The sequence below is a fragment of the Eublepharis macularius genome, chromosome 2, assembly GCF_028583425.1.
Source record: "Eublepharis macularius isolate TG4126 chromosome 2, MPM_Emac_v1.0, whole genome shotgun sequence".
Taxonomy (NCBI): Eukaryota; Metazoa; Chordata; class Lepidosauria; order Squamata; family Eublepharidae; genus Eublepharis; species Eublepharis macularius.
In genome coordinates, this window is record NC_072791.1 from 212,945,203 (window position 1) to 212,972,997 (window position 27,795).

Here is a 27,795-nt window from a genome sequence, read left to right on the forward strand (position 1 = left end):
CTAGCCCTTCTCCATGGCAACGGAGCCTTGGCGCCGCGGGCCGGGGAGAAGGCCGTTACAGTTTAGAGGGGCAGGTGGCTGGGCGGCGGGCGAATGGCTTCCCTACCTCGGCGTCGCCCCGTCGCCACCCCGGAGCTGATCCGGCGGCAGGACCAGGCGCTGAGCGGCACCCTGCGCATCCTGCGGGAGCTGGGGCCCACTGCCTTCGTCCTGCAGGCGGAGGAGAGCGAGGAAGAGCCGCTGCGGGTAAGGCGGCGGCGGCGGCTGGGCCAGCCCCAGCCTTTTCATCGATGCCATCCTCCAGGCAGGGGCGGGAGATCTCCCGGAATGGCCGCCCGTTGCCTGGCTACAGGGAAGGGCAGCTCCGCGGGGGGCTCTCAATGGCATTCTGCCCCGCTGAGGGCCCTCCTCTGCCCAACCCCTGAATCCCGCCCTTGGCTGCAGCGACCCTGTGGCCTCCCCTCCTGCCAGCTGCTGCTAGAGCCTCCCCAGCCCCTGTGGCGTCATTTTATTTATTTTTATTCTGTCATTTATAGTCCCCCTTTCTTACTGAGACTCAAGGCGGAGTGCACAGTGGGAAATTAGTACAGTCAATGTCAAAGACATTTCCATAAACACTGCCATAGGGCAAATAAACAAGTTTACAAAGACATAGCATTAGCAAGAATCCAATACAGAGTGGGAGAAGTGCTGAAACGGAACATAAGCAATTCTAGGGCTGACATTAGACGACATGAAGCACAGGTAGCTCATAGGAGCACATATTTAAGACAATGTAAAGCAACATAGTGGTGAAGTCTATGGTCCCTAACTTACTAGTGAAGCATCTGAGACCCCCTCCACACAATATGCACACATTGTGCAGCCTTGGCTCCTTCACAGCATCCCTCTCATTACATCAGGCCTTGCCTCTGCAGAAGCAAGGTGCCCCACTAATGCTGCGTAGAGTTGCCAGCTCCAGGCGAGAAATTCCTGGAGATTTGGGGGGTGGAGTCTGGAGAGAGTGGGCTTTGGAAAGGGGAGGGACTTAAGCAGGGTATTATTTATTTATTATATTAGATTTTTAGTCCGCCCTCCCCACCAGGCGGGCTCAGGGTGGAGTACATCATTTCAATTTACATAAATACAGTTAAAAACAGATAAAACAGTATACAAATAACATTAAAACAACTTTATACAATACAGTTTCTCTTCAGATGGCGATGATAAAATACTGCTTTTCAAGCCCTGGCTCATATGTAGGGTGGTGGACAGATCTTCAGTGTGGCCACTGGGGGCCCAACCTAGCCTCCACCATATGCCTGGCAGAACATCTCTCTCTTACAGGCCATATAGTTCACCCTCCAAAGCAGCCATTTTCTCCAGGAGAAGTGATGTCTATGGCCTGGAGATCAGTGGTAATACCGGCAGAGTTCCAGCCGCCACCTGGAGGCTGGCAACCCTATGCAGTGGCAGGCAGCCCTCACAGCCTGTTCTGGGACCCTGCCTTAGTATTGTGAGTCTGAAGAAAGGAGCTCTGGCTCTCCACAGCGTCCCCCTGGAAATCTTGTCAGTTTCTGTGGTGCCACTCGACTTAGATTCTGCTGTTCTCCTTTTGAGTAGTTTCTTCAGGCCTTTTCCTACTCATGAACTCTGCTTTCAACTTCCCTTCATGCTCAGTGTCTTTATTACTCAGTCAGCCCCTCCACCATGCATACCCACAGAGGGCAAGCCATAAATCCTGCATTTTAAATGCCAGCCATGAATCAGAGTTGTCAAGTACAACTATATGATCAAGCTAAAGAGCTCATAAAATAAAAATAGCATTTGCATTAGTCATCTAGTTTCTTAGAACTTTACTAAGCTCCCCTTTAAAGCTTTCTGAGCATTAGATAAAACCATAGCTGCAGACTACCAAATAATACTGCAATTATAATATTATGGGATGCAAGGATGGCAGTCAATTATTCCGTGCCTATGAATGAATGGTCAGGGTATAAGCGCATTGCTTTTCAAGTAGGAATAACGTGTGACACAATATAAAATTGTCCCAATACAGAAAGGGAAATTTGCATGTAGGAAATCCAACACTGATTTCCTGTCGAATGTGTTCAATTTGTGCAAAAGAGATTGTGAGAGGGAGGGCAGGGAGAGATGAGCCGGTGCTTGGCTCCTGTGGCCCTTTCTTATATGCCCAGGGTAATGCCCATCACCACTTGAGTCAGAACGGAATTTTCCTCCAGTCCAGATTGCTGAGGGAACCTAGAGGGTTTTTGCCTTTCCCTGAGGGTAGCTATGAATTTCCTACATTGTGCAGTTTGCCTAGATGACCCTTAGGATTCCTTCCAACTATGTTTCTATGATTCTAAAATTGCAAGGGGGAAAAGGGATGCTTCAATTGAACCCAGATCTTATACTAAGTCCACATCTGCATCTCTTCATGTTTTCTGGGCGGAGGTCACTCTGATCCTGGCATTGCCAACCACATCTATGGATGTACATGCAGAGATCCCTTTTTACAGCTTACAGTTTCCCTTTAGGTTTTGTGAAGTGGAGGGTCAAGCAACACGATCTGATGTTTATTTATTTATTTTATTTATGACATTTATAGTCCACCTTTCTCACTGAGACTCAAGGTGGATTACACAGTGTGAGATTAGTACAGTCAATATCAAAGACATTTCCATAAACAATGCCATAAGGTAAATAAACACAAGATTACAAAGACATAGCATTCACAAGAATCCCATACAGAGTGGAAGAAAATGCTGAAACAGAGCATAAGCAATTCTAGGGCTGACATTAGACCACATGAGGCATAGGTAACTCATAGGAGCACGTATTTAAGACAACGGATAGTACGTAAGGCAACATAGCGGTGAAGTCTTTCCCTGCAGCTGCTGAACTCATTTTAAAGGCCCTCAGGAGCCCATTTCTTCTCAGGATTGCAACATGGGGGAAGGATCCTGTGGCATATGGATTTAATGAAAGAGATTTTATATACCATTTCTGTGCCTTTCAGTATTATATGCAGGAAAGCTGCGTGAGGTGGGAAGGCAAGATCCTATTTTCCAGCTATGCCACAGTGTTGAGCAGACTTTGGTGCCTCCAGGCTTTTATTTAATTTATAACCCATCTTTCTGCTCTCATCAGGCTACCAGATTAAAAACATAAATGATAAAAACCTGTGCTTTTGTGTCGTCTCCTCCGACCTATGGCGACTCTATGAATGAAAGACCTCCAAAACGTCCTATTATTAACAGACTTGCTCAGATCCTAAAAACTGGAGGACGTGGCTTCTTTTATTGAGTCAAGCCATCTCATTTTAGGTCTTACTGACCTAAGAGGTCCTACTGCCATCCATTTTTCCTAGCATTATTGACTTTTCCAGAGAATCTTGTCTTATGATGTGACCAAATGTGTGTCATTTTAGCTTCTAAGGAGAATTCAGGCTTGATTTGATCTACAGCCCACTTACTTGTCTTTTTGGCCATCCATGGTATCTGCAAAACTCTCCTCCAGCGCCACATTTCAAATGAATTAATTTTCTTCCTGTCAGCTTTCTTCACCATCCAACTTTCACATCCATACCTAGTAATGGGGGAATACCATAGTTTGGATTATCTTGCTCTTGGTTCCCAGAGATAAAAACTTGTTAACATCCAAATAAAACCACATTATTAAAACAATTAAAATGAAGCTAAAACATACATACAAAAACATTAAAAGAACAACTAAAACATAGAGCAGAAAGGAGGGATCGCTGAAGAATGCCAAACAAAACAAAAAAGTCTTCATTCACTGGCAGAAGATGGCAGCTGGAGCAGACAATGAGAAGAATGGGTTTTGGTGCCAAGACCAAGGAGGCCCCCACCCAGGTTGCAATCTACCTAATCTTGAAAGGTAGGGTGGCCTTAATAGTCTTGGTAATGTTGTAAGGTAGTAGGTAGTCCTTCAGGTATGCTAGTCCCAAGCCATACAGGGCTTTAAATGTCAGCAACAGCACCTTGAATTGTGCCCAGAAACGGAGTGAGAGCTAGTGTAGATAAGCCTAGACTGGAGTGATATGGTTCCTATGACCTACTCTAGTCAAAACCCTAGCTGCAGCATTCTGCACCAACTGAAGTTAATGAACACTTTTCAAGGGCAGTCTGACATAGAGTGCATTGCAGTAATTTAATTTAGAGGTAACCAAGGTATGTCAGAAAGGCTGCTGCAGGCTACCTAGCCAAAACTAGTAAAAGGCACTCCTGCCCACAGTTGCCACCTGTGTATCCAGTGGTAGGCCTGGGTCAAAGAGCAGCCCCAAACTAAGAACCTTCACTTTCAAGGGGAGTACAACCCCATCCAGAACAGGCCAGACCTTCCACTCACCAGTAGCACCTTTGATTTGTTGGGATTAAGCTTCAGTTTATTAGAGTCTCTCCACATGAGACATCTGACACGTGAAGAACACAGGAGAAGCAATGTTAGTGAGGACATGTAGTTTTTTCACAGAGCCGGTGGCAGGGCAAAGGCTTTGCTATGCACTGGAGCTGTGTGAAGGGGTTGTGAAATACCAGAAGGTAAACTTCAGCCCATTGTAACCTCTCCAGATCCAAGCTGGGCTCTGGAAGGCACCTCCAGCTCATTTCCATCCCTTGCTGCCCTCTGGTTGTGATCCCACACAGATTTAGACTGGAGAGGTGAAACTGACAGAACCTTTGGGGTGGCAGTGAAATTAACAAACCCTGTGAGGAGTGATCTTATCAGGCTCTGTCATTTTAAACTACCCTTCCTGACTTTGCTTGGCAAACACGCACTGAGTCATCTCGTGTAGAGAGACCCTTAGCCTGCATCCACCCCAGAAGCGCCTGTAGGCATCGGTTTACAGTTTCTATAGCCTTCCCAGGATTGGCCAGTAGCGTGACATAGAGCGGAGCATCATCTGTATTTTCGTGGCAGCTCAGCCCAAATCTCTGGATGACCTCACTCAGAGGTTTCAGGTAGATGTTGAAAAGCACAGGAGATACAATAGAGCATTGCAGGACTACACAGGTCAAAGGCTGTGTTGCAGTCCCCCTTACCAATTTCTGAAACCTCTCCTCCAGGTAGGACCAAAACCACCACAAAACAGTGCCTCCTAATCCCTCCCCAAAATCGTGGTCAAGAAGGATACTGTAACCATAATCAGTGGTATCAAAAGCTGCCGAGAGGTCCAAGAGAATCAAGAATGCGCTCCCTCTGCCCATTTCTCAGCACAGATTATCCACCAGGGCAGCCAAGGCTATATAATCAGGCCAGAAACCAGATTAGAATGGATCCAAGCAGTCCGTTTTTAAAATGCATTTCAGCAGCTGCTGAGAAAGCGAGTTGGGGGAACTGGACCTGAGTTGCTAGAAATCGTATTGTGAATCTCTCTCTCTCTCTCTCTCTCTGATATGTTAAGTATATAAAACTACAGGAAGAACAGAGATTTTAGCCCAGTTATGTTTTTTATCCCAACTTAGCCTTCATTCTTTGTACTTTGTGTTTTTTATTGGTTTGACATAAAAGGTTTACCTGGGGAACCCTCACTCATGCAGCTGCTCAACATTTGGGAAAGAGAAGGACCTCTGTAAACATATCTGCTGGTAATTTGATTTTTATGTGATATGAATATTATATTACAATAGATTTTGTGTGCCTTTTTTTTTGGACTCTCCTTTCAGGGGCACAATTATCTAGCTTCAAAAAAGCCATACAGTGATTCTCATCTCACAGGCTGGAAAGGCAGAGTAACTTCAGGAAGAAGGAATAGATGGAGCACAACAAATAGTGTAGGGAAGACTGAGAGAAGGTGGAGATGAAAAATTGTAAGACTGTGAACCTAAGCATGCTTAAGTGGATGCCTTGCATTAAAACCAAAGACAATTCCGGTGCAATTCTATGTCACTTGTTTGGGGATTCTTAGGGTAATAAATATTAACAATGCATACTGCTCTTCTAGACAGATTAGTGCCCTACTCAGAGCGGTGAGCAAAGTCAGTGTTATTATTATCCCTACAACACAGCATGGGAGCTGGGGCTGAGAAGAACGGCTTACCCAAGGCTTGAGCTCATGGCAGTAGTGGGGATTTGAACCAGCAGAGTGCCCAACCTCTTAGGCCCTATGCTACAGCAGCATAGGGGATAAGTGATAGAAAAAGAAGAGTGAGCAATGTTCAGACAGTAAAACCACAAGTTGTACTGACTGAAAGCCATGCAGAATAACAGATATGGAACTGTACGGAGTTTTTTTTAATCACTTCCATATAGCAAAAATGTTTACTTTCCTTCAAACATACATCTTTAGCTAGATTATAAGGATACTGAATAAATTGTTATGTAGGCCCCAGAAACCTAATTAAAGGATTCCATGTTTGGGCCGTTAGCAGAGTCTATTGTGTAGCATAGGAAGCGTGATTATAGGTGGTTGTGAGCTGGTTCTGCTGGCTGGTGTGTGTACAGGAATGAAAATAACAAAAGCATACACTTGCTTTATATTTAGAAAAGAAATAAGAGTCCTTTATTGTAGGAACTCCATACTCTGATAGGAAAGGAGGAGAGACAGATCCTAACTACCTATCTAGACTAATGATAGACATGGATGGCAGGACAAGGCCTGCATCCATGCTGCCAAGATGGAGGGAGGAGAAGGAGAGAGCTGTTGCCTGGAACAGAAGGAAGTGAGAGGGAGGAAGTCAGGAGGAGGAAATCCTGAGAATAGCAATCTACATATTAGAGAACAGAGCAGTAAACAGAGTGTGCTGACCTCTCTGTCTTTGTAACTCTGGTTTGCCCCCCTCTGAAACCTCAGGAGAGGAACAGTGCTGTATCCTCCTCTTCCAACATGATTATCCCTACAACACCGCATGGGAACTGGGGCTGAGAAGAGCAGCTTACCCAAGGCTTGAGCTCATGGATTTGAACCAGCAGAGTGCCCAACCACTTAACCACTATGCTACAGCAACATAGCGGTTAAGTGATAGAAAAAGAAGAGTGAGCAATGTTCAGACAGCAAAACCGCGAGTTGTACTGATTGAAAGCCATGCAGAATAACAGATATGGAATTATTTTTTGATAACTTCCATACAGCAAAAATGTTTGTTTACTTTCCTTCAAACATAAAAAGAATCTTTAGCTAGATTATAAGGATACTGAATAACTGATACAATTTGTCGTTTGTCAATAGGTTATTGCTGAAAAAGTTCAAACTTCCAAGAGACCATGAATGTAAGTAACTGTTTTTCCTTTTTTGTGGATTGGTTCAGAAAGTGGCAGTGCTATAACCGTTTTTCATTTTCTCCTTACAAGATCATTTTTCAATGATCTCTTTCTGACCAAGATCTATTCTGATTGGTTTTTCATATGTACCCACGTCTATGTTTCCAAATCATTTCTTGCAGTCCTCAGCATTATTATGCCATGATCTCAGCAAGAGAAGGCTCGTACACATTTAATGTGCTTCTGAATGAGTACTATTTAAGGGGTGGTACTGTGTGTGCTCCAGAAGCCAGGTATGCGAGACACACACATGTGAATGAGACCCCCTTCTTGGGTTTAAATTCACTTTAAGGAAACCAAGTGTAAGAAAGAAGCTTTGCTTTTGCCGTCTCTCTCCCCTCTTCTAAATGAGCTGCCGGTTTAGGTTCTAACTCCCAGCTGAGGGGAATGACGCAGACTTCTAAAGGGTCTTTAGACTAAGGCAGAGAAATTTCAAGTGAAGTCTTGGCAGGCCTTTAGATTGGTTGGGGAAGGAGGTAGAGTTGTTACTGTGTCTTTGGACTCTTCCCTGCACTAAGGAAGGAGAAGGGCTTTAGGGAGGAGAGATGTGGTTAGAAGAGCTTTTATGTCAGAAAACTTTCCAGGGAAGGAGAGTCAGAAGGAGGGACAAGAAAGAGTGCAACTACTTAAGTAAAATTCATTAAGCTACAGAGGTTGATGTCACTACAATCCTTCTGTTAGGAAGGACAGTGGCAGGACAAGACAAGATTGTGCCTGAAAACACATCCATAGAATAACAGTCCCAGAGCTGGCAGTGCTCAATTGGGTCAGCTTCTCTGGAAAGGTGGACTGATCACAGGGTAAGAGGTAGAGATGGATGCTAACAAGATGGGGGCTGAAGGCAGCAGTGGCATGGGTTATGTCACTTAGTTGACTACCTACTTCAGTTGCAAATGACATTTTATCAGACATTTTCAAATTTGAACTTTTTTTGCAGATGCTCTGAAGTTGGGTCTTGTCGAAAGAGAAATTAATTATGTGCTTAAAGGTCATCAAGTCACTCCTGAACCAAAAATAACCGTTAATTCCACTGAGGAGTTGCAAGTAGCTGATGATGGGTACATTAAACAAAAAGAAATTGAAAATGAGGATGTGTGCCCAGTGTGCCAGGAAGAGCTATTTAAGAAAATGCGTCCTGTCACTTACTGCAGGTGAGTCAGTTGGTAGGAAGGGTAAATTGCCTCAAGGCTGTGTGCATGTGTGTGTGTTGTGGGCCATCAAGTCACTTCCGACTTATGGCAACGCTATGAATTAATGACCTCCAAAACATCCTACCATTGACAGCTTTGTTCAAGTTTTGCAAACTGAAGGCTGTGGCTTACTTTATTAAGTCCAGCCATCCCATTTTGGATCTTCCTCTTTACTTACCACCTTCAGAAACAGAGAAAGAAACAGAGAAAAGAAACGGAGCCCGCAAGCTCAGTTTCCCTATTATGGGGATCCCCATAAAGGGTATGGAGAGAGAGGCATGGCAAGTGCATGCCCAGCTTGGGGGCTGTCAGGTCCGCCTCACTCTCCAGTGGCAAGGGATCCACATAGGGGTGTACACCCATGTGATATCCCACTACCGGTCATCCCATGCCCCCCCTTCAGCTGGGGTCTGAGGGAGTGTGGCAGGCGGGTCAGCCCATACTCGGATCTGTGCCCTATGCAGCGCCAATACTCCACAATTTGTAAATCAATGAAGTTGTGGCCTCTTTCAACTCCCATCACAGTTGTCTGCTGTGTTTTGTCGCCTTGCCCCCCCCCCCGGCTCTCCCCCACTTTATTGCTAGCCTGCAAAAATGTTTTATTAATACCAGATTGGTATTGCCTTAGAAAACCATAAGCTTTTTTGGAGCTTGGAAAATAGCTGCATTGTTCACTGTTTCCTTAAGGTTTGATGGTCGCTTTTCTCAGTTCTTTGCAGTTGGTGGAACTCTTAGTTTTTATTTGTAAGTACACATATTAGTCTTTTCAGTTCAGAGGTGGCCAGTAGTCAGGGAGGTTTTGCAGATGTTCATAGTGTATTCAGCTGCCCTGCAACAGTATAGTTAAGGGCTAGTTCCTAAAGGGGGAAATGGATGCTCAGGGAAAAAGAAAACGAAATTTCTGTAGCAGAAGATACTTTGGTAGGCACAGAATGCCATTTACATAGAGCACTAGGCTGTTAAACGAAGCAGCCAGACTAGCCAAAAGCTGGCTTTTATCCACTCATTATATTCCTACCCTTCCAAACCACTAACACCCCCCCCCCCAGCTTACAGCTAGGAACTGGCATATTTCTTCTACATGAATGCTTCTCAGTTTTCAGTTCCCTGCTCCTACTGCTTCTTAAATGGCAATCAGATGAACCTGGACTGATTTCATTTCTCTATCAATCATGTTATTAATGAAGTGACTCTGTATGAGGCAACGTGCAGCTTTGTGGGGGGGCAGGGCGGGGGGGGTGAGTGGAATTTCACATGCAGGCGGCGGAATGACAGATTGGCAAGGGAGTTGATCGTTCCCGTCGTCTGCAGCATTTATTGAGATCTACTCCATTCCTTAACTTTAAAGCAAACATCTAATCTGTATCCCCACTCCACAGGAAAATTCCCCGCTGCGTCCCTGAAAATCATTTTTTTGCCTTGATAGACTACTGCAGATTGGTTTCCTGGTAATCCAAATCAAAGCAGATGAGCCAGATTCCCCTCCATTTCTGATTCGCTGTAGCCATGTGTTTTATTTTTTCCCTTGCAGGTAGAATAAGCTGAGCTTTTCAAATAAACTTCTTCAAGCCTTTTGCAGTGACCACAGTCATCTGGGTTAGATCATTGAATGTAATTTAGGGCCAAGCTAGAAGTGACGGATGACACTTGAATGGCAAGTGAACGGACTCGCGTGTATTCCTCCCTGTTCACTTGCGCTCCAGTGGAGCTCCAGTGGAACGCTCCAGTGGAGTGCAAGTGAACAAGGAGGAATACACGCGAGTCGGTTCACTTGACATTTAAGTGTCATTCATCACTTCTAGCTTGGCCCTATGTCAGAGAAACAACTGTAGGGCAGAGTTAAGGTTGCAATGCATTTGACTTTGATATCTGGTCCTTGCAGTGAATTAAAAATTCCTGTATGCTATCAAAAGGGTACATATGTACTGTTAACCAGCAAAATCACTACTGTGCTTATTAATCTCTCTACTAGACAGATTAGCGCCCCCACTCAGAGCTGTGAACAAAGTCAGTGTTGTTATTACTCCCATAATACAGCTGGAGAACGGGGCTGAGAGGAGTGGCTTCCCCAAGGCCACCTGCTAAGTTCAGGGGCAGTAGTGGGTTTGCATTGGCAGAGTGCTGCTGACTCGCAGCCCAACCATTTAACCACTATGGGTGTGAGATACAGAATATTTTGTATGTGATTTTTCTGCAGAACAGTTGTAACTGATCATACATTTTCTATAGGTTTGGTTGTGGCAACAGCATACACATTGAATGTATGAAAATTTGGGCTGATCATCAGAAAGGATTAGAGAGAGACGCTTCAGTAAAGTGCCCCCTGTGTAGGGAGGACTTTGCCCCACTGAAGCTCATTTTGGAAGAATTCAGAAACTGCAAACGATTTGTGACGGCAGCAGAGAAACAACGTCTTGACAAGCACCTCGGAGTCCCTTGCAATAATTGCAGAGTATGCCCCGTTGAGGGAAATTGCTACAAGTAAGCATATTAAAGCAGTGGATATAATTATACTTTTCACAATGTTTTTGAGGTATTTTAACTTTCCCTCAGAATTGGGAGGGAACGCAACATGGTGTAGCCCAGTCTCATCAGATCTTGGAAGCTAAGCAGGGTTGGTATTTGGATGGGCAGCCTCCAAGGTAGACTCTGCAGAGGAAAGCAATGGCAAACCACCTTTGCCTCTCCTTTGCCTTGAAAGCGCCTTGCTGGGGTCGCCATAAGTCCGTTGTGACTTGGAAGCACATATACACGCAGAGTTAGAAATTAAGTTTAATGCATACACTTGGGCTCAGTCTTTCAAATTAATATCTTGTTGGTACATGCCAGTAATTTGTATGATAAATCCATTTATTTCCTACTAATGCATGCATAAAGGTAATTCTGCTTTTCAGAATTTACTTATAAAAATACATTTGATTAAGTCTTTGGGAGAGGAGCTTACTTTTTCACTGAAGGCATTGTTTCAGCATAGCCATTTACTTCTGAATTACCTCGGACCTGATAGTCTAGTGCAGCAAAACTGTAATCTCCTTTTGCTATGCTAGATATCTGCATAAATCTTAAAATGTGAAGACAGAATTTATGATTGGAGCTGCAATTTCTTTAGACCTCTAGTAAAGAAAAATGATCACTTTTCTTGTTTGAAACATTGCTCGAAACCATTTTAGAAACACTTTTGTGTACAAACAATTTTGTGAGAAGTTTAAGATAACATACTGACACCCCTCCCCGGTAAATCAAGAGTAGCAATTACATTAAAACTATTAGAGTGAAAAGAAAACACTGCCCCACCTAGCGTTCATTTGAGGAGAAAGATTTTTGCCCAATTTACCTTTTTCGTGTCAACAAAGGCAAGGTGTGCTTTTTCTCTCGCTATCTGAAGCAAGGCAGACTAGCATAGAACCTTTAACAGGGAGCTGTTTTTCATTATGAGCTTTCAGTTTCTAATTCTGACCTTTTCAAGCATTGTATAGTTGGCAGTATCAAAATCTCACCGGCCCACTCAGTTTCCATTATCAAGCAGATTTGTAACTGATGTGTTTTGAATGCCACTGATTTTGAACACTGTGATGAAGGAGAGCAGAGATCCTTCAGCTATGACAAGAATTACATATTGTCATGTCTAATGCTTTATTGCTGCAGTTCCAAAGCAACGAAACTTGCATTAAACCAACGGTACTTCAGCTTTTCCCTTAGAAACATAAAATACAGTCTATAGCTAGTCCTAAGTAGTATTCTCCGTAGTAAAATGCTGGCAATTTATTCTCAAGTTATTCAGTTCCTTCTAAGGTATAAAATTTGCTTGTACCTGAACCATACAAGTTTTTAGTGAAATTAGGAACTCTAACTTCATTCTTCTTATTTCAAGGTGTACTGAATGTGCTGAATACCACCTCTGCCATGGTTGTTTCAGAAGCATTTGCCATCCTTCACATACTTTTGTTTTCCGAGAGGTACTGTTCAAAAAAACATAATCTTAACTGATCTTAATTCAAGAGTTAAATAGGTATTTATGTAAGGAACTGATAATTGGTCTTCTCAGATTAATCCAATTTTGGAAAATCGTCTTTGGGGAAACAAAATCTGCAATGTTGTTTTTTCTCTGTCTTGTATAGAAGTTGCTAAAGGATTGTCCATAAGTGCAGGAGAGAATAAAGCAGGCATGGGTGCTTGAATCTCTCTTTCCTTAATTACCTCTCTGGATTATACAACATGATTTTTTTTGCCCAAGAAACCCCTTAACTACTGGTTGTATAGAGCTAGAAGCCCCCACTCTAGCCCCTGACTGCTGAAACCAACCAGCTGAAGACCTCCAGGAGTACCTGGGGGGTTCTACTCCATCATAAGAAACCGCCTAGCCCCTGTGTTCGTGCTGAGTGTGTGCATGCCTTTGGCAAGTAACTCAAAAGACAATGAATAAACATAAAATAATTAGTTTTAGTAGAAAACAATATCAGAGCTTATGCAATAGTAGTACTCACTAGAGATGGGCACGAACTGAAATACGAACCAAAGTTCATCATGAACGAAGCCAGTTCGTGGTTCGCAAACCAGCTGTTTGTCAGAACCCATTTCTGACAAACCCCGATGAACTTTAGGCTGGTTTGTTTGATTAGTTTTTCGATTTGTCACTAGAGGTATGCACCTCCTTGGATTTCCCACTTTGGGTTTATCGAAGCTCAAAGCAACAGTTCTCTTGCTGTATTGTCGAAGGCTTTCACGGCCGGAGAACGATGGTTGTTGGGGGTTTTCCGGGCTGTCTTGCCGTGGTCTTGGCATTGTAGTTCCTGACGTTTCGCCAGCAGCTGTGGCTGGCATCTTCAGAGGTGTAGCACCAAAAGACAGAGATCTCTCAGTGTCACAGTGTGGAAAAGATGTAGGTCATTTGTATCTACTCAGGAGGGGTGGGGTTGAGCTGAGTCATTCTGTAAGAGTTTCCCAGGGTGTGGAATGCTAATGGCGGGAGGCTTCACTGTATCCTGAGGCGGTTCTTTTGCATATGGATTGGTGCTTGATGTGCTAATCTTCTCTGCAGGGCTATTGTCGGGTGTGGAGTGTTTTGTTGGCCTGGTGTTTTTCAGAACTGGAGCCCATGCTCTGTTCATTCTTAAGGTTTCTTCTTTCCTGTTGAAGTTTTGCTTATGCTTGTGAATTTCAATGGCTTCCCTGTGCAGTCTGACAAAGTAGTTGGAAGTGTTGTCCAGTATTTTGGTGTCCTGGAATAAGATACTGTGCCCTGTTTGAGTTAGGCTATGTTCAGCCACTGCTGATTTTTCAGGCTGTCCAAGTCTGCAGTGTCTTTCATGTTCTTTTATTCTTGTCTGGATGCTACGCTTTGTGGTCCCGATGTAAACTTGTCCACAGCTGCAGGGTATACGGTATACTCCTGCAGAGGTGAGGGGATCTCTGCTGTCTTTTGCTGATCGTAGCATCTGTTGTATTTTTCGGGTGGGTCTGAATACTGCTTGAAGGTTATGCTTTTTCATAAGCTTTCCCATCTGATCAGTAATTCCTTTGATATATGGCAAAAACACTTTTCCTGTGGGAGACTGTTTTTCTTTGGTTGTTTGATTCATCCTGGGTTTGATTGCTCTTCGGATTTCATTTCTGGAGTAGCCATTTGCCTGAAGTGCGTGGTTTAGATGATTAATTTCCTCATTGAGAAAGCGCGGCTCACATATCCGTCTTGCACGATCCACTAATGTTTTCATTATGCCTCTTTTCTGTCGGGGGTGGTGATTGGAGTTTTTGTGTAAGTACCGATCAGTGTGAGTTGGTTTCCTGTAGACCTTGTGACCTAACTGAAAGTTTGCTTTGCGGATGACCAAGGTATCCAGGAATGAGAGTTTTCCCTCACTTTCTTTCTCCATTGTGAATTGTATGTTCAGGTGGATGTTGTTGAGATGATTCAAAAACTCCATCAATTCTTCCTCCCCATGGCTCCAAATGATGAATGTATCATCCACAAACCGGAACCATACACTGGGTTTGTGGGGTGCTGATTCTAGAGCTGTTTTTTCAAAATGTTCCATGTAGAAGTTTGCTATAACTGGGCTGAGTGGGCTCCCCATGGCCACCCCATCCATCTGTTCATAGAATTCGTTGTCCCATTGGAAGTAACTGGTTGTCAGACAATGATGGAATAAGGCTGTTACATCCTCTGGGAAAATCTGATTAATCAGTGCAATAGTGTCTTTTACTGGAACCTTGGTAAACAGGGATACAACATCAAAACTGACAAGTATGTCTTGTGGATTGAGTTTCAGAGAACTGATTTTGTTGATGAAATCTGCTGAATCTTTGATGTAAGACGAGGTTTTCCCGATGTGGTCCTGCAGGAGATCTGCCAGATGTCTAGCTAATTCATATGTCGGTGAACCAATGGCACTCACAATGGGTCGGAGTGGGACTGAATCTTTATGTATTTTGGGGAGTCCATATAGTCTAGGTGGCTGTGCTTCTGTCTTGCATAGTTTGCTGTGCGTGTCGGGATGTAGTGAGGAATTCTTGATCAGCGCATTTGTTAGCCTGGTGATTTTGCAAGTGGGATCTCGTTTTAGTTTTTTGTAGGTGGAGGGGTCCAGGAGTTCCTTAATCTTCTTTTTGTATTCCTCCGTTTTCATGATCACTGTAGCATTGCCTTTATCAGCTGGTAGAATGATGATGTCTGGATCTGCATTGAGGGTCTTGATGGCATTTCTCTCCTTGCGTGTTATATTGCTGGTGGGAAGCTTTGCCTTTCGTAGAATCCTGGCTGTCTCTCCTCTTATTTCCTCAGCTTCCTCTTCAGGTAGATGACGGATGGCAGCTTCTACATTTGCAATGATGTCTTCCACAGGAATTCTGGTGGGGGTGACTGCAAAGTTTCCTCCCTTTGCCAAGATGGAGGTTTCTTCTGGTGAGAGTTGACGGTCTGTCAGATTGATGACAATGCGTGCATTGTCGAGCATTGGGCTTGTCTGTCTTTTTTCCTGTAGTTTGTTAAACTTCTGCTTCTGTCTGGATGTGTGGTTGGTAAACACTTGTTCCATCTTCCTGTAGGTGAGATTATCGACCTTGTCCCAATCCTGACTTCTCATTTTATGGCTGGTGTTGATATGCAAGCAAAATAGCTCCTTGTCTGTGGCAGCAAGTTCTCTGCGGGTAGTGTGGATTCTCTCACGTAAGAGGGCCTGTTCTAGACGGTCATAAATGCGGTCCGCCTGTGTGGTTTTGAAGATTCTTTTAGTTGTGAGAAAGGATGGAATGGTTCTTGTGTCCCTGCAGCGTAGAAGAAAGGTCAAAGAACAGAGTAGATGTGCTTTCTTGTTCCGAAGTGTTTCCAATCTTCGGGTCTGTTGGAATGTTTCCTCCCCGTAGAGGTGTTCGATGTATTGTCGAAGGCTTTCACGGTTTACCAACCACACATCCAGACAGAAGCAGAAGTTTAACAAACTACAGGAAAAAAGACAGACAAGCCCAATGCTCGACAATGCACGCATTGTCATCAATCTGACAGACCGTCAACTCTCACCAGAAGAAACCTCCATCTTGGCAAAGGGAGGAAACTTTGCAGTCACCCCCACCAGAATTCCTGTGGAAGACATCATTGCAAATGTAGAAGCTGCCATCCGTCATCTACCTGAAGAGGAAGCTGAGGAAATAAGAGGAGAGACAGCCAGGATTCTACGAAAGGCAAAGCTTCCCACCAGCAATATAACACGCAAGGAGAGAAATGCCATCAAGACCCTCAATGCAGATCCAGACATCATCATTCTACCAGCTGATAAAGGCAATGCTACAGTGATCATGAAAACGGAGGAATACAAAAAGAAGATTAAGGAACTCCTGGACCCCTCCACCTACAAAAAACTAAAACGAGATCCCACTTGCAAAATCACCAGGCTAACAAATGCGCTGATCAAGAATTCCTCACTACATCCCGACACGCACAGCAAACTATGCAAGACAGAAGCACAGCCACCTAGACTATATGGACTCCCCAAAATACATAAAGATTCAGTCCCACTCCGACCCATTGTGAGTGCCATTGGTTCACCGACATATGAATTAGCTAGACATCTGGCAGATCTCCTGCAGGACCACATCGGGAAAACCTCGTCTTACATCAAAGATTCAGCAGATTTCATCAACAAAATCAGTTCTCTGAAACTCAATCCACAAGACATACTTGTCAGTTTTGATGTTGTATCCCTGTTTACCAAGGTTCCAGTAAAAGACACTATTGCACTGATTAATCAGATTTTCCCAGAGGATGTAACAGCCTTATTCCATCATTGTCTGACAACCAGTTACTTCCAATGGGACAACGAATTCTATGAACAGATGGATGGGGTGGCCATGGGGAGCCCACTCAGCCCAGTTATAGCAAACTTCTACATGGAACATTTTGAAAAAACAGCTCTAGAATCAGCACCCCACAAACCCAGTGTATGGTTCCGGTTTGTGGATGATACATTCATCATTTGGAGCCATGGGGAGGAAGAATTGATGGAGTTTTTGAATCATCTCAACAACATCCACCTGAACATACAATTCACAATGGAGAAAGAAAGTGAGGGAAAACTCTCATTCCTGGATACCTTGGTCATCCGCAAAGCAAACTTTCAGTTAGGTCACAAGGTCTACAGGAAACCAACTCACACTGATCGGTACTTACACAAAAACTCCAATCACCACCCCCGACAGAAAAGAGGCATAATGAAAACATTAGTGGATCGTGCAAGACGGATATGTGAGCCGCGCTTTCTCAATGAGGAAATTAATCATCTAAACCACGCACTTCAGGCAAATGGCTACTCCAGAAATGAAATCCGAAGAGCAATCAAACCCAGGATGAATCAAACAACCAAAGAAAAACAGTCTCCCACAGGAAAAGTGTTTTTGCCATATATCAAAGGAATTACTGATCAGATGGGAAAGCTTATGAAAAAGCATAACCTTCAAGCAGTATTCAGACCCACCCGAAAAATACAACAGATGCTACGATCAGCAAAAGACAGCAGAGATCCCCTCACCTCTGCAGGAGTATACCGTATACCCTGCAGCTGTGGACAAGTTTACATCGGGACCACAAAGCGTAGCATCCAGACAAGAATAAAAGAACATGAAAGACACTGCAGACTTGGACAGCCTGAAAAATCAGCAGTGGCTGAACATAGCCTAACTCAAACAGGGCACAGTATCTTATTCCAGGACACCAAAATACTGGACAACACTTCCAACTACTTTGTCAGACTGCACAGGGAAGCCATTGAAATTCACAAGCATAAGCAAAACTTCAACAGGAAAGAAGAAACCTTAAGAATGAACAGAGCATGGGCTCCAGTTCTGAAAAACACCAGGCCAACAAAACACTCCACACCCGACAATAGCCCTGCAGAGAAGATTAGCACATCAAGCACCAATCCATATGCAAAAGAACCGCCTCAGGATACAGTGAAGCCTCCCGCCATTAGCATTCCACACCCTGGGAAACTCTTACAGAATGACTCAGCTCAAACCCACCCCTCCTGAGTAGATACAAATGACCTACATCTTTTCCACACTGTGACACTGAGAGATCTCTGTCTTTTGGTGCTACACCTCTGAAGATGCCAGCCACAGCTGCTGGCGAAACGTCAGGAACTACAATGCCAAGACCACGGCAAGACAGCCCGGAAAACCCCCAACAACCATAGTTCTCTTGCTGTTTGCAAACAGCAAGAAAATTGTTGCTTTTGAACGGTGGACGCTTTTCAGCTGATGGGAGGGGGATCCCCCATCAGCTGAAAAAAACTGTGGGCATTTGAAAGCAGCAACACTTTTCTTGCACAGCAAGAAAAGTTGCTGCTTCAAACGGCGGCCACGTTTTTCAGATGAGGGGAGGAGGGGGTTTGAAAGCAGCTTTTTTCAGCTGATGGGAGCTGCTTTCAAATGCCAGCAACTTTTTTCAGTTGATGAGGAATCTCTCTCATCAGCTGAAAAGTGGCCAGTGTTTGAAAGCAACTCTCGCTTGCAAGCGGCAAGAAAAGTTAATTCAAACTTCCCGCCTTGCTTTTTCACTCAATGGGAGGGGGAGGAGGGGTTCCCTCCTCTCCCTCCCATCGGGTGAAAGAAGCAGCAGAATCGGAAATGTGAAACTTTTCTTGCTGTTTGCAAATGCAAACAGCTAGAAAAGTGCTGCGGCTGCTGCCACTTTGCCGGCCCCCGGAAGTGACGAACCACGAACCAGTTTGCAAATTGAGCAAATTCATGAACTGCCATGAACCGCCATTTTCTCAGTTTGTGCCCATCTCTAGTACTCACCCCTCATCAACATTCTGGCAACGCCCAAAACAAATGAGGCTTTACTGCTCAAACTAAAACCAAACTGAGTAAAATACTATAAAGTACCTCTCTAGCACCCACTGAATCAATTCCAAATTAACAGCCGTCATCAGAGTTCCATCAAAAGTCCATTCTTGCCAGTCCAGGCCAGAGTTTCCAACTGAGAGGCAGGTAGGAAAAGAAAACACATCTTTCTTCCCCGGCAAGGAGTCCTTCCAAAGGCCCACCCCTGCTTGCCAACAGAAGGAAGAAGCAGCCCTTTTCAACCCCCGCCCCCCCCCAAATCAATCAAAACCCAAATCTTTTGTTAGAATTACCATCCTATAATGCTAAGAGAAGTGCTGATTATAATTAGCTTCAGCTCCCAGTATCAGGCTTCTTATAGCCACCTCCCAAGCAAGAGAGCCCACAGCTGTATGTCATTAGCGGGCACAGAGAGGAAAAAAAACTTTAAAAAACAGGCCTAATCTAGGATCCGGCTGAACTTACAACCTGAAGTTAAAAAAGGCTTGGCATTTTAAAAGGGCTGATAGAGAACTGTTCCTTACACTGGTAATGTACTATTAACTTAAAATTGGATGTAGCAGTGCACTAGCAAATGATACATGAACGGATTAATGGGAGGTACCTGGAAACAGTCCTTCCTTACCTGGGGAAATTAGCACAGCTTCAGAATCTTTAAAGAGATACTTCTGTGTAAGTTGTGATTTGACCAAGTCTTGTATTTCCAATCACAATTTGAGGATGTATCAAGTTAAGCTATCTTTCCTCCCTAAATTCAATGTTTCACTTTCAGAAAGTTTGATAAGATTTCCTAGTTCCTTGGTGCCTTCTGCAGCGTAACTGGTTCCCTGTTCCAGTAGGTGGAACATCTGAAAGATGTACTTGTTCTTGAGTTTAGAATAATAATTTTACAAACCATCCACTAAGAACCACCTTTTTAGCCCGCCTTCTCTCTCCCCTCCCCCATACTGCTTCTTAACTTACTAGTTTTAAGCTGACTACTAAAATATAAAAACTAGACCATGTTTAAAGGGCTGCAAAAATCAATCACAAGTGCATAACATTTTGCAACTGGGTGTACTATTATCTTCGAATAAAAGAGGTAATGCCTCCATATGACCTCTATTTTGGAGCAAAGGAAAAATTAAAAGATTCCTAGCCTCAGAAAAATAGCTGCATTCAAAAGTCACATGATACAGAGTATCCACACTGCCTACCCCATAATCACATACTTTCGTGGAGTATGGCACCCTACAGTACCTCCCTTGAGATGGTCAGGCATTTATGTGTGCCGCCATAAAGGCACGCTGATACCGAGGAACAGCCAAATATGAACAATAGTCAGGAAGCTGATCAGATGGAAGAATACCAACAAGCTGAGAGCCAAGCTACAAGTGACGCCTGACACAGGTTGGACACTTGTCAGCTTACCTCACATTTTGATGGGAAACGTAGGCATCCTGGTCTTACAGCTTGGCTCTCCATTTAATTGAAGTTTACAGAACCTGCCCCCCCCACACACATACCCAGCAGAGGGGAAGGGGGGTGCCCAGCAAGAGCCTGACACCTGCACTCCCCTCCCGACCGCATGTTCTCCCTCCCATAGACTGCCGCTCTGTAAACTTCAGTTAAATGGAGAGCCAAGCTACAGGACCAGGATGCCTACATTTCCCATCAAAACTTGAGGGAAGCTGACAAGTGTCCAACCTGTGTCAGGCGTCACTTGTAGCTTGGCTCTGAGTAGAGCAAATATGCTCTACAAATCATAATGTTATAATCATACCTAAATAGACGGCTCTTAGCCATGCTCTTAGCTTCCTGTCTGGTGACTGAATGGAAGGAACCCAAGGTAAGACTGAGGAGCTGAAGTCATTGCACTACAAGTTTATCCCAATGGGAAACAAAATAAATGAAGCAGAGGTAGCCCTCTTGGATGTCACAGCATATGATTTTAACTTTACGGGGAACAGCTTTCATCCAAGCCTGAGTTGAAGAGATTAACCTAATTTATCTTGTACCAGTGGTGTTGCCAACAGACCTGGAGGAAAATGCCCAGTCCTTTTAAAAGAGGCTTAACGCATAGGCAGCTGAAGTTTTTCAAAGCATGGAGATGACATCCCATTAAGCCTCTGTTAAAGGGACAGGGCATTTTGTCTCCAGGCAGTAGGCAAACCTGCATACCAGCATAGTTGTACAAACTGGGCATGTTTTTCTGCTTATAGTGCTGTTGGTGTTACATGTTCTTTAAGGGACAGTGTTATGTGTAAGAATCAGCCTGACTTGTTCTATATCTGAAAAAGTTTTGCAGCTGTTTGAATCTAAGCAGGAACACTTCCTTCTTCTCTGCTATACAAGTCTGTGCTGCAGGCCACCACCATGCAGCCATTTGTTTTGGCCCTGATGCAAGACCAGATTAATCAGATTGTTCGTTCTGTTCCTGTCAATGACTTTGAAATATTGAATGCTAGCACTTCTCTTTATGTAATTATTTGTACCGCTTAGTTTTCATTAGCTCTTTCCCATTCTCCCAGAAGAGAAACCAGAAATGGAGGTCGGTTGAACAGCTATTACCGCTGTCAACTCCAGGAGAAAATCTGAAGAGCATTAATTCAAGAGAAAATTCTCATGAAGAAAAGAACAAAGAAAAGTAAGAGGAGATATTTAATGTAGTTCACTTGAATGCCTTTTAATTAAATGAAATTATACTAGAAAAAGACCATTTGAGAAAAGAATCATTTATATGCATTGTAAAAGGAGATATCACAGGAAGTTCTTCGGATCAGAGTCTAGGCATAGAGGTGCCAACATGTCTGGAGAAAAATGCCCCGGCCCTTTAGCACAGGCTTAATGTGGGGAAATGGGCAGCGGAAGATTTTCATGATGCGAAGGACAAACCACATCACCTGGGAAATAATATGGGCCATTTCCACACTACTCACCTTCATCCGGAACGGGGCGTAACGTCGCAAAAAACCCGCAGAAGATAGCGTCTTTTCGCGCGAGAAGATGATATCTTCTGTGTTTTTTCGTGACGTTGCACCCCGTTCCAGATGAAGGTGAGTGGTGTGGAAACGGCCATAATGTTAAGCCTCCATTAAAGGAACAAGACTTTTTTTCTCAAGGCAGTTGGCAATCTTCGTTAAGGAGGCTTCCACTTTATTGCAATTCCAGATATTACACAAATCTGAACCTTTTTCTACAGAAGGTTAATGTTTTAAAGGGTTTTTATCTGTGCATTTGTTTTGTTACTTAATTGGTTTTAATTTTTTAAAGCTGCCATTGTAGAACGGTGAGGTAAAATAATTTAAATAAATGAATGTTCCACTCCTGCTGAAATGAGTGGCACTTGGTGCTGGTGGCACTAGCACTATCAGGTTGGTACCTTATCACAGCAGTTAGGACTGTGGGGTGAATAAATAACCCATGATCAACTTTACCTTCTGTTTAAAGAATTTTTCTTCAAACTTTAACATTGCTTGTGCCAAACAGGTTCAGAAAAGGAAGAACACGTAACAGATGCATCCTATTCCTTGTTTTTCAGGTTCAGCTGCATACCAGAGAACATAATAAACTCGTTACCTACTGTGTTGGTTAGGAAATTTAGCAATTTACTTGATCCAGGTTTGCAGTGTAGACTCTGTCTGAAGATCTTTTGCCTTGGTCAAGTTGCAAGACTCCTGCCATGTAATCATAAGGTAAATAAAAGATGGGTCTGAGCAGTTGTCAAACATTTCCCCCCAAATCTTCCCACAGATCCCCTAGGGATTTTATGCAGACTATTACAAATTCAGTCCCTGGAATCTAGTTAAAGTTTTTCAGGCGGTAGCAACTGGGAAAAACCAGTGCCTGAGAATCGGAAGATCTCCTGCCAGAGTAGACAGTGCTAGGCTACATGTCCTGATTAGGAGTGTGCGCTTCGGGTTCCCGGTTCGGGAAAACCCCCCGAACCAGGCCTGATTCGTAAAGATTCAGTATTTCCAAATCAGGGTCAGTATGATGGCCCTGATTCGGAAATACCAAATCAAAGCTTCCCGAAGCAATTCAGATTGTGTTGGGAAGCTTCAGGGCCTTTTTAAAGGGTGCCTGCAACCCGCCCCCCCCCCCCTCCTGGCTGCTGCAGAGGCCAAAGTGGCGGCGTGGGCAGCGCAGGTGCTGGCATTTGCTGCTGGCAGACGCACACACCGAAGCGGTGACGCGGGTGGCGGAGGCACTGGCTGCAGCCTTCCCCCTTGTCTTGCTGGTGGCAGCAGCAGAAAGCCTGCTCTGGCCTTTAGAAGATAAGTGGGATAGGCAAAGGTACAAGACAAGGTTGCCCGTTGTCTCCACTGTTGTTTATAATGGTTTTGGAAATTTTGATGATACAGATCCGAGAAAATAATGCAATCCGTGGAATAAAGATAAAAGACTTTTCCTATAAGGTCAGAGCATTTGCAGACGATATAATGTTAATTGTGGAAGATCCAATTGAAAACATGCCAAGGGTAATAGAAAAAATCACAGAATTTGGAGATTTGGCAGGTTTTTTTGTAAACAAAAAGAAGTCAAAGATACTGTGTAAAAATATGATTAAACAAAAACAACAGCAACTTATGGAAATAACAGACTGTGAAGTAACAAATAAGGTGAAATATTTGGGAATTGAACTGACTGCAAAGAATATAGATCTATTCAAGAATAACTATGAGAAATTGTGGACTCAAATAGAGCGAGACTTGATTAAATTGAATAGATTGAATTTGTCATGGTTGGGAAGAATTGCAGCAGTCAAGATGAATGTGCTGCCAAGAGTGATGTTTTTGTTACAGACAATACCAGTTATTCGGGATTCCAAGCAGTTTGAGAAATGGCAGAGAAAGATATCGGACTTTGTTTGGGCAGGCAAAAAGCCTCGAGTGAAAATGAAAGTGTTACAGGATGCGAAAGAGAGAGGCGGAATGCAACTGCCCAACCTAAGACTTTACTATGAGGCAATCTGCTTGGTTTGGCTGAAGGACTGGATGATGCTTAAAAATCGCAAATTGCTGGCCTTAGAGGGATATAAAAAAAATATTTGGATGGCATGCATATTTATGGTATGATAAAGTAAAAGCAGACTCTATGTTTTTACACCATTACATTCGGAGAAGCCTCTTCACAATATGGAAAAAGTACAGAGATTACCTACAAGAAGGAATTCCCTCCTGGGTGGTTCCTTATGAAGCGATAGATCCGAGAACTGTTGATAATGAACAACAGTGTTTAACGTATAAGGAGATAACACGAATAGAATTTTCTAAATTAAGAATAAAGATGCAAGAAGAGTTGTCTCCAAACTATGACTGGTTTCAATATAGACAGCTCAGAGACCTTTATAAATCGGATTGTGCCAAGGGAGGGATAAGAATGGAGAACTCGGACTTGGAGGAAGTAATTTTACAAGAAGACAAAAAGGAAATTTCAAAGGTCTATAAAGTGTTGTTAAAATGGTATACTGAAGAAGAGGTAGTTAAGGTGCAAATGGTGAAGTGGGCTATAAATTTTAATAAAGAAATAACAATGGAGGCGTGGGAATACTTGTGGAAAAATACTTTGAAGATTACGACATGCACTAACATTAAAGAGAATGTCTATAAAATGATCTATCGTTGGTACCTGACACCAAAGAAAATTGCGCTAGGGAATGTGAACACGTCTAATAAATGCTGGAAATGTAAAAAGCATGAAGGATCTTTGTATCATATGTGGTGGACTTGTGAGGTAGTCAGGCAGTACTGGGGGGAAATAATAAGAGTAATAAGTGAGATTTTACAGTTTCAAGTTAATAAGAACCCAGAACTCCTGCTACTGAACCTGGGAATGGAAGATATTCCAGCACAACATAGGACATTGCTTTTTTACATGACAGCAGCGGCTAGACTTTTGTATGCGCAAAAGTGGAAAGTACAAGAAGTGCCAACTATCGAGGATTGGATTTACAAATTGCTGTACATGGTGGAGATGGATAAACTGACAAGAAAACTAAGAGACCTTGATCCAGGACAGTTTAACACAGATTGGGAGAAGCTGAAACAATATTTGGTGAAAAAATGGGAGGTGGGAGGAGAACTGTGGCAGTTTGAAAATTATTGAAGAAAAACAAAAGAAGAGAGAAGTGACTATACCAGGGGGAGGAGAGTTAAAGAAGAATTACTAAGCAATTATTCTATTTGATTATTCTATACAGTATTGAGTAATAGTTATTATGTGATATATAAGAATAGAAATTAATTAATTAATTATGTTGCTGGCAGATAGGGGTGTAATTGAGAATTAACAGAATTAAAATTCATGAATACAAGAAGGGAGGGAATGAGAAGTAGCATATAGAATATAGGTTAAATTGATTGACTTATGCTGAAGGCATTTTTGGTTATAGCGATATTTAGAAATGTGCAGAACATGGGTCAAATTGATTGACTTATGTTGAATGTATATTGTGTTTATAGTTATATTTAGAAATGTGTAGAATATGAGTCAAATTGATTGACTTTATGTTATAAAGATAAGAGATATAAGAGGAAGTAAAGAGTAACATATAGAGTATAAGTTAAATTGGTTGACTTATAAATGTATTCATCACTTATGAGTACTCAAGTTATGTATAGGGAGGGATAAATTGTTTGTCCCATACTGATGACATTAGAATGAATAAGTTAGAGTACAGGATATTGAGAATATTACCAGTATTATTACTATTGAATAATATGCCAGGAATATATTAGTTAGTTGATAAGTGAAGGGAAACTGACTTAGCACTGTGTTATAATAGATTAGCTTAGAAGAGTGTGAAAGTATATGTTTAATTGACAAAATAAGTTGAAATGAGTAGGGGAAGAAGGGTTGGAAAACTGTTGGAAGTCAACAAACGGGGGGGAAAGGGAGGGGGTTAGAACTGGAATATTAGAGTATTTTGATTGTTATAAATGACAAAATATTTCTAATTCCAATAAAAAATTTAAAAGAAAAGAAGATAAGTGGGGTTGGGGGAAGGGGGGCTCAGGAGGGAGGTGGGAATCTCTTTGGTATGCTCCGAATCATTTCGAAGAATACCAAAGCGATTTCCAGATCATTTTCCCGCTTCAGGTAAACCCGAAGCGGGAAAACCTGTACACCCCTAGTCCTGATAGCCTGATTTGGTGTAAGCAGATTGACATGTTCAGTTTGTAAGCAAGTGTAACTCATACAGTCTAACTTTGAACCCTTCCATTTATATTAATTTGCATTACCTTCCTCAGATGAGAAGTCAGAATTACCAAGAGGTAATCAATAGACAATTAATTTTTTTTAAAGATAAATACACTACAATTGATACTTTCCTGGATTTTCACTGTTCTTGAAAGGGGAATCTTTGCAGATGTCTTGGAGCCAATGCCTGTCTGGTTTGATTTGGATTGGGAATGAATGATGCTTGTGGTGGATGATTATCAACATAGTTTTTTATGCTTGTTATATTTTAGTTTCATAGAAAATGCATCGACCATTGGTTGCACAAAGAAAATGCATGTCCTATCGATGGACATGTTGTTTATAATCCGTTAACCTGGGAGGATGTACCAAGAAAAGGCAAAGTCAATCCATTAGCATGCCAAGCGAGGAACAAACTTGCAAACCAGATGGAAAAGGAACTTTTTATACCAGGAACTGGATTGTTCATTAAGCAAATAAAACCTGGTTATGGCTCTGCGAAATCTCAAATACATTGTAATACTAAGAAAAATCCTTCAGAATTTGAACAGGATTTAATTCTGAATGGCTTCAACTGCTCTCACATGAGAATCTCTGAGTCTGGACAGCATAGCAGTCTGAAGACTGGACATTTGAAATTTTCTAGATATTATTCCAAAATCTCTCTCTCATAGAATATTGGGAGCACACTCACAAAATAGAACAAAGAATGCTTTTTGGTATCAACTGCTAGTCTTGAAAATGTAACATAGTAGTTTTCCAAAGTGTGTAGTAAATTATGTTGGCTACGATGCTTGTGGAATTCTGATATATATTTAAGTTGTATAATAAGTTGGGCTGGAGAGGGAGAGGGAAGGAAGCAACCAGCCATACTGAGGTATTCAACAGTTGGGAGCCCTACACACAAGAGCTATAAGAAACCTGAAAGATTGCCAAAGCACAGAGGTCAGTTCCGTGGAGAAAATGGCTGCTTTGGAGGTTGGACTCTATGGCATTATATCCCATTGAGCTCCCTCCTCCTCTCAAACCTCAGCCTCCCCACGCTCCACCCCCACATCTCCAGGATTTTCTCAAATCAGAGTTGGCAACTTCCTGTCCAACCTGCGTGGTCTCATTCTGGCCCCAGTTTTTAGCTGCTGCATCTCACATTTTGATGGAATTTGTGCTGTAAGTTTGCACAGAATAAAGAGAACCCAACGTGGTAAAAATACTATAATGACGATTTGATGAAATGCAATTAATTTTTGTGCTTTAGGATTAAGACTACCAATTGAGAAATAGTGTAAAGTGTGCAAATACTTGACAAATCTTTTAAATTTCAGTAAAACTAATTGATGCAAAAAATGTTACAATTAAAAACTATAAAAAGACACCAGAAATGCTGGTTACAAATTTATTTTGCATTAAGGGATTAAATCAATTCAGAAGCTTTCCAAGAATAAAGCTTTTAAACATATACAGCAGTATGGTTTAAATAAAAAAAATGTTTTGTTTGGAAGTGATGCATCCTGAATGTTTAGGCGTTCATTACAGCTACCCTAACAAATCCAATTTTCATTCAGTTTTAGGAATGTATTCCTAAAATTATCTGGGTATAAATTCCATTTAAATCACTTGGCTTTATTTTCCAAGAAAGTTAGCTGGGGATAAGGTTGGCAGTGTCTTCTTCTTATGAATACTCCAAAGGCAAAGATGTAGAGCTACTAGATACATTCTACAGATGCAGTAGAGCTTTTCCCGGACTATACCACTTCAGGCTGTACATTTAAATTAAAAAATCAACGTGTCCACTCCTTGAATGTAGAGAAGGAGCATGTCGGAGAAA

At 42.6% G+C, this 27,795-nt stretch overlaps 1 protein-coding gene across 1 annotated transcript; it reads left to right on the top strand.

Moving 5' to 3' along the window:
* Positions 1 to 27,679, top strand: ZSWIM2 (zinc finger SWIM-type containing 2). Its single transcript, XM_054970821.1, has 9 exons — positions 1 to 246; positions 5,515 to 5,591; positions 7,172 to 7,212; positions 8,201 to 8,414; positions 10,683 to 10,934; positions 12,325 to 12,409; positions 21,299 to 21,414; positions 22,309 to 22,462; positions 26,243 to 27,679. Exons 1-9 carry the CDS (start codon positions 94 to 96, stop codon positions 26,642 to 26,644), a joined length of 1,494 nt encoding a protein of 497 aa, XP_054826796.1. The 5' UTR covers positions 1 to 93; the 3' UTR covers positions 26,645 to 27,679.
* The last annotated feature ends 116 nt before the right edge of the window (positions 27,680 to 27,795 follow it).

Bases quoted from the DNA above. Each gene is read 5' to 3' on its own strand.
- ZSWIM2 (XM_054970821.1), top strand. From the start codon at position 94: ATGGCTTCCCTACCTCGGCGTCGCCCCGTCGCCACCCCGGAGCTGATC. The intron at 7,213-8,200 runs GTAAGTAACTGT...CTTTTTTTGCAG, and splicing joins ACTTCCAAGAGACCATGAAT to ATGCTCTGAAGTTGGGTCTT. The intron at 8,415-10,682 runs GTGAGTCAGTTG...CATTTTCTATAG, and splicing joins CGTCCTGTCACTTACTGCAG to GTTTGGTTGTGGCAACAGCA.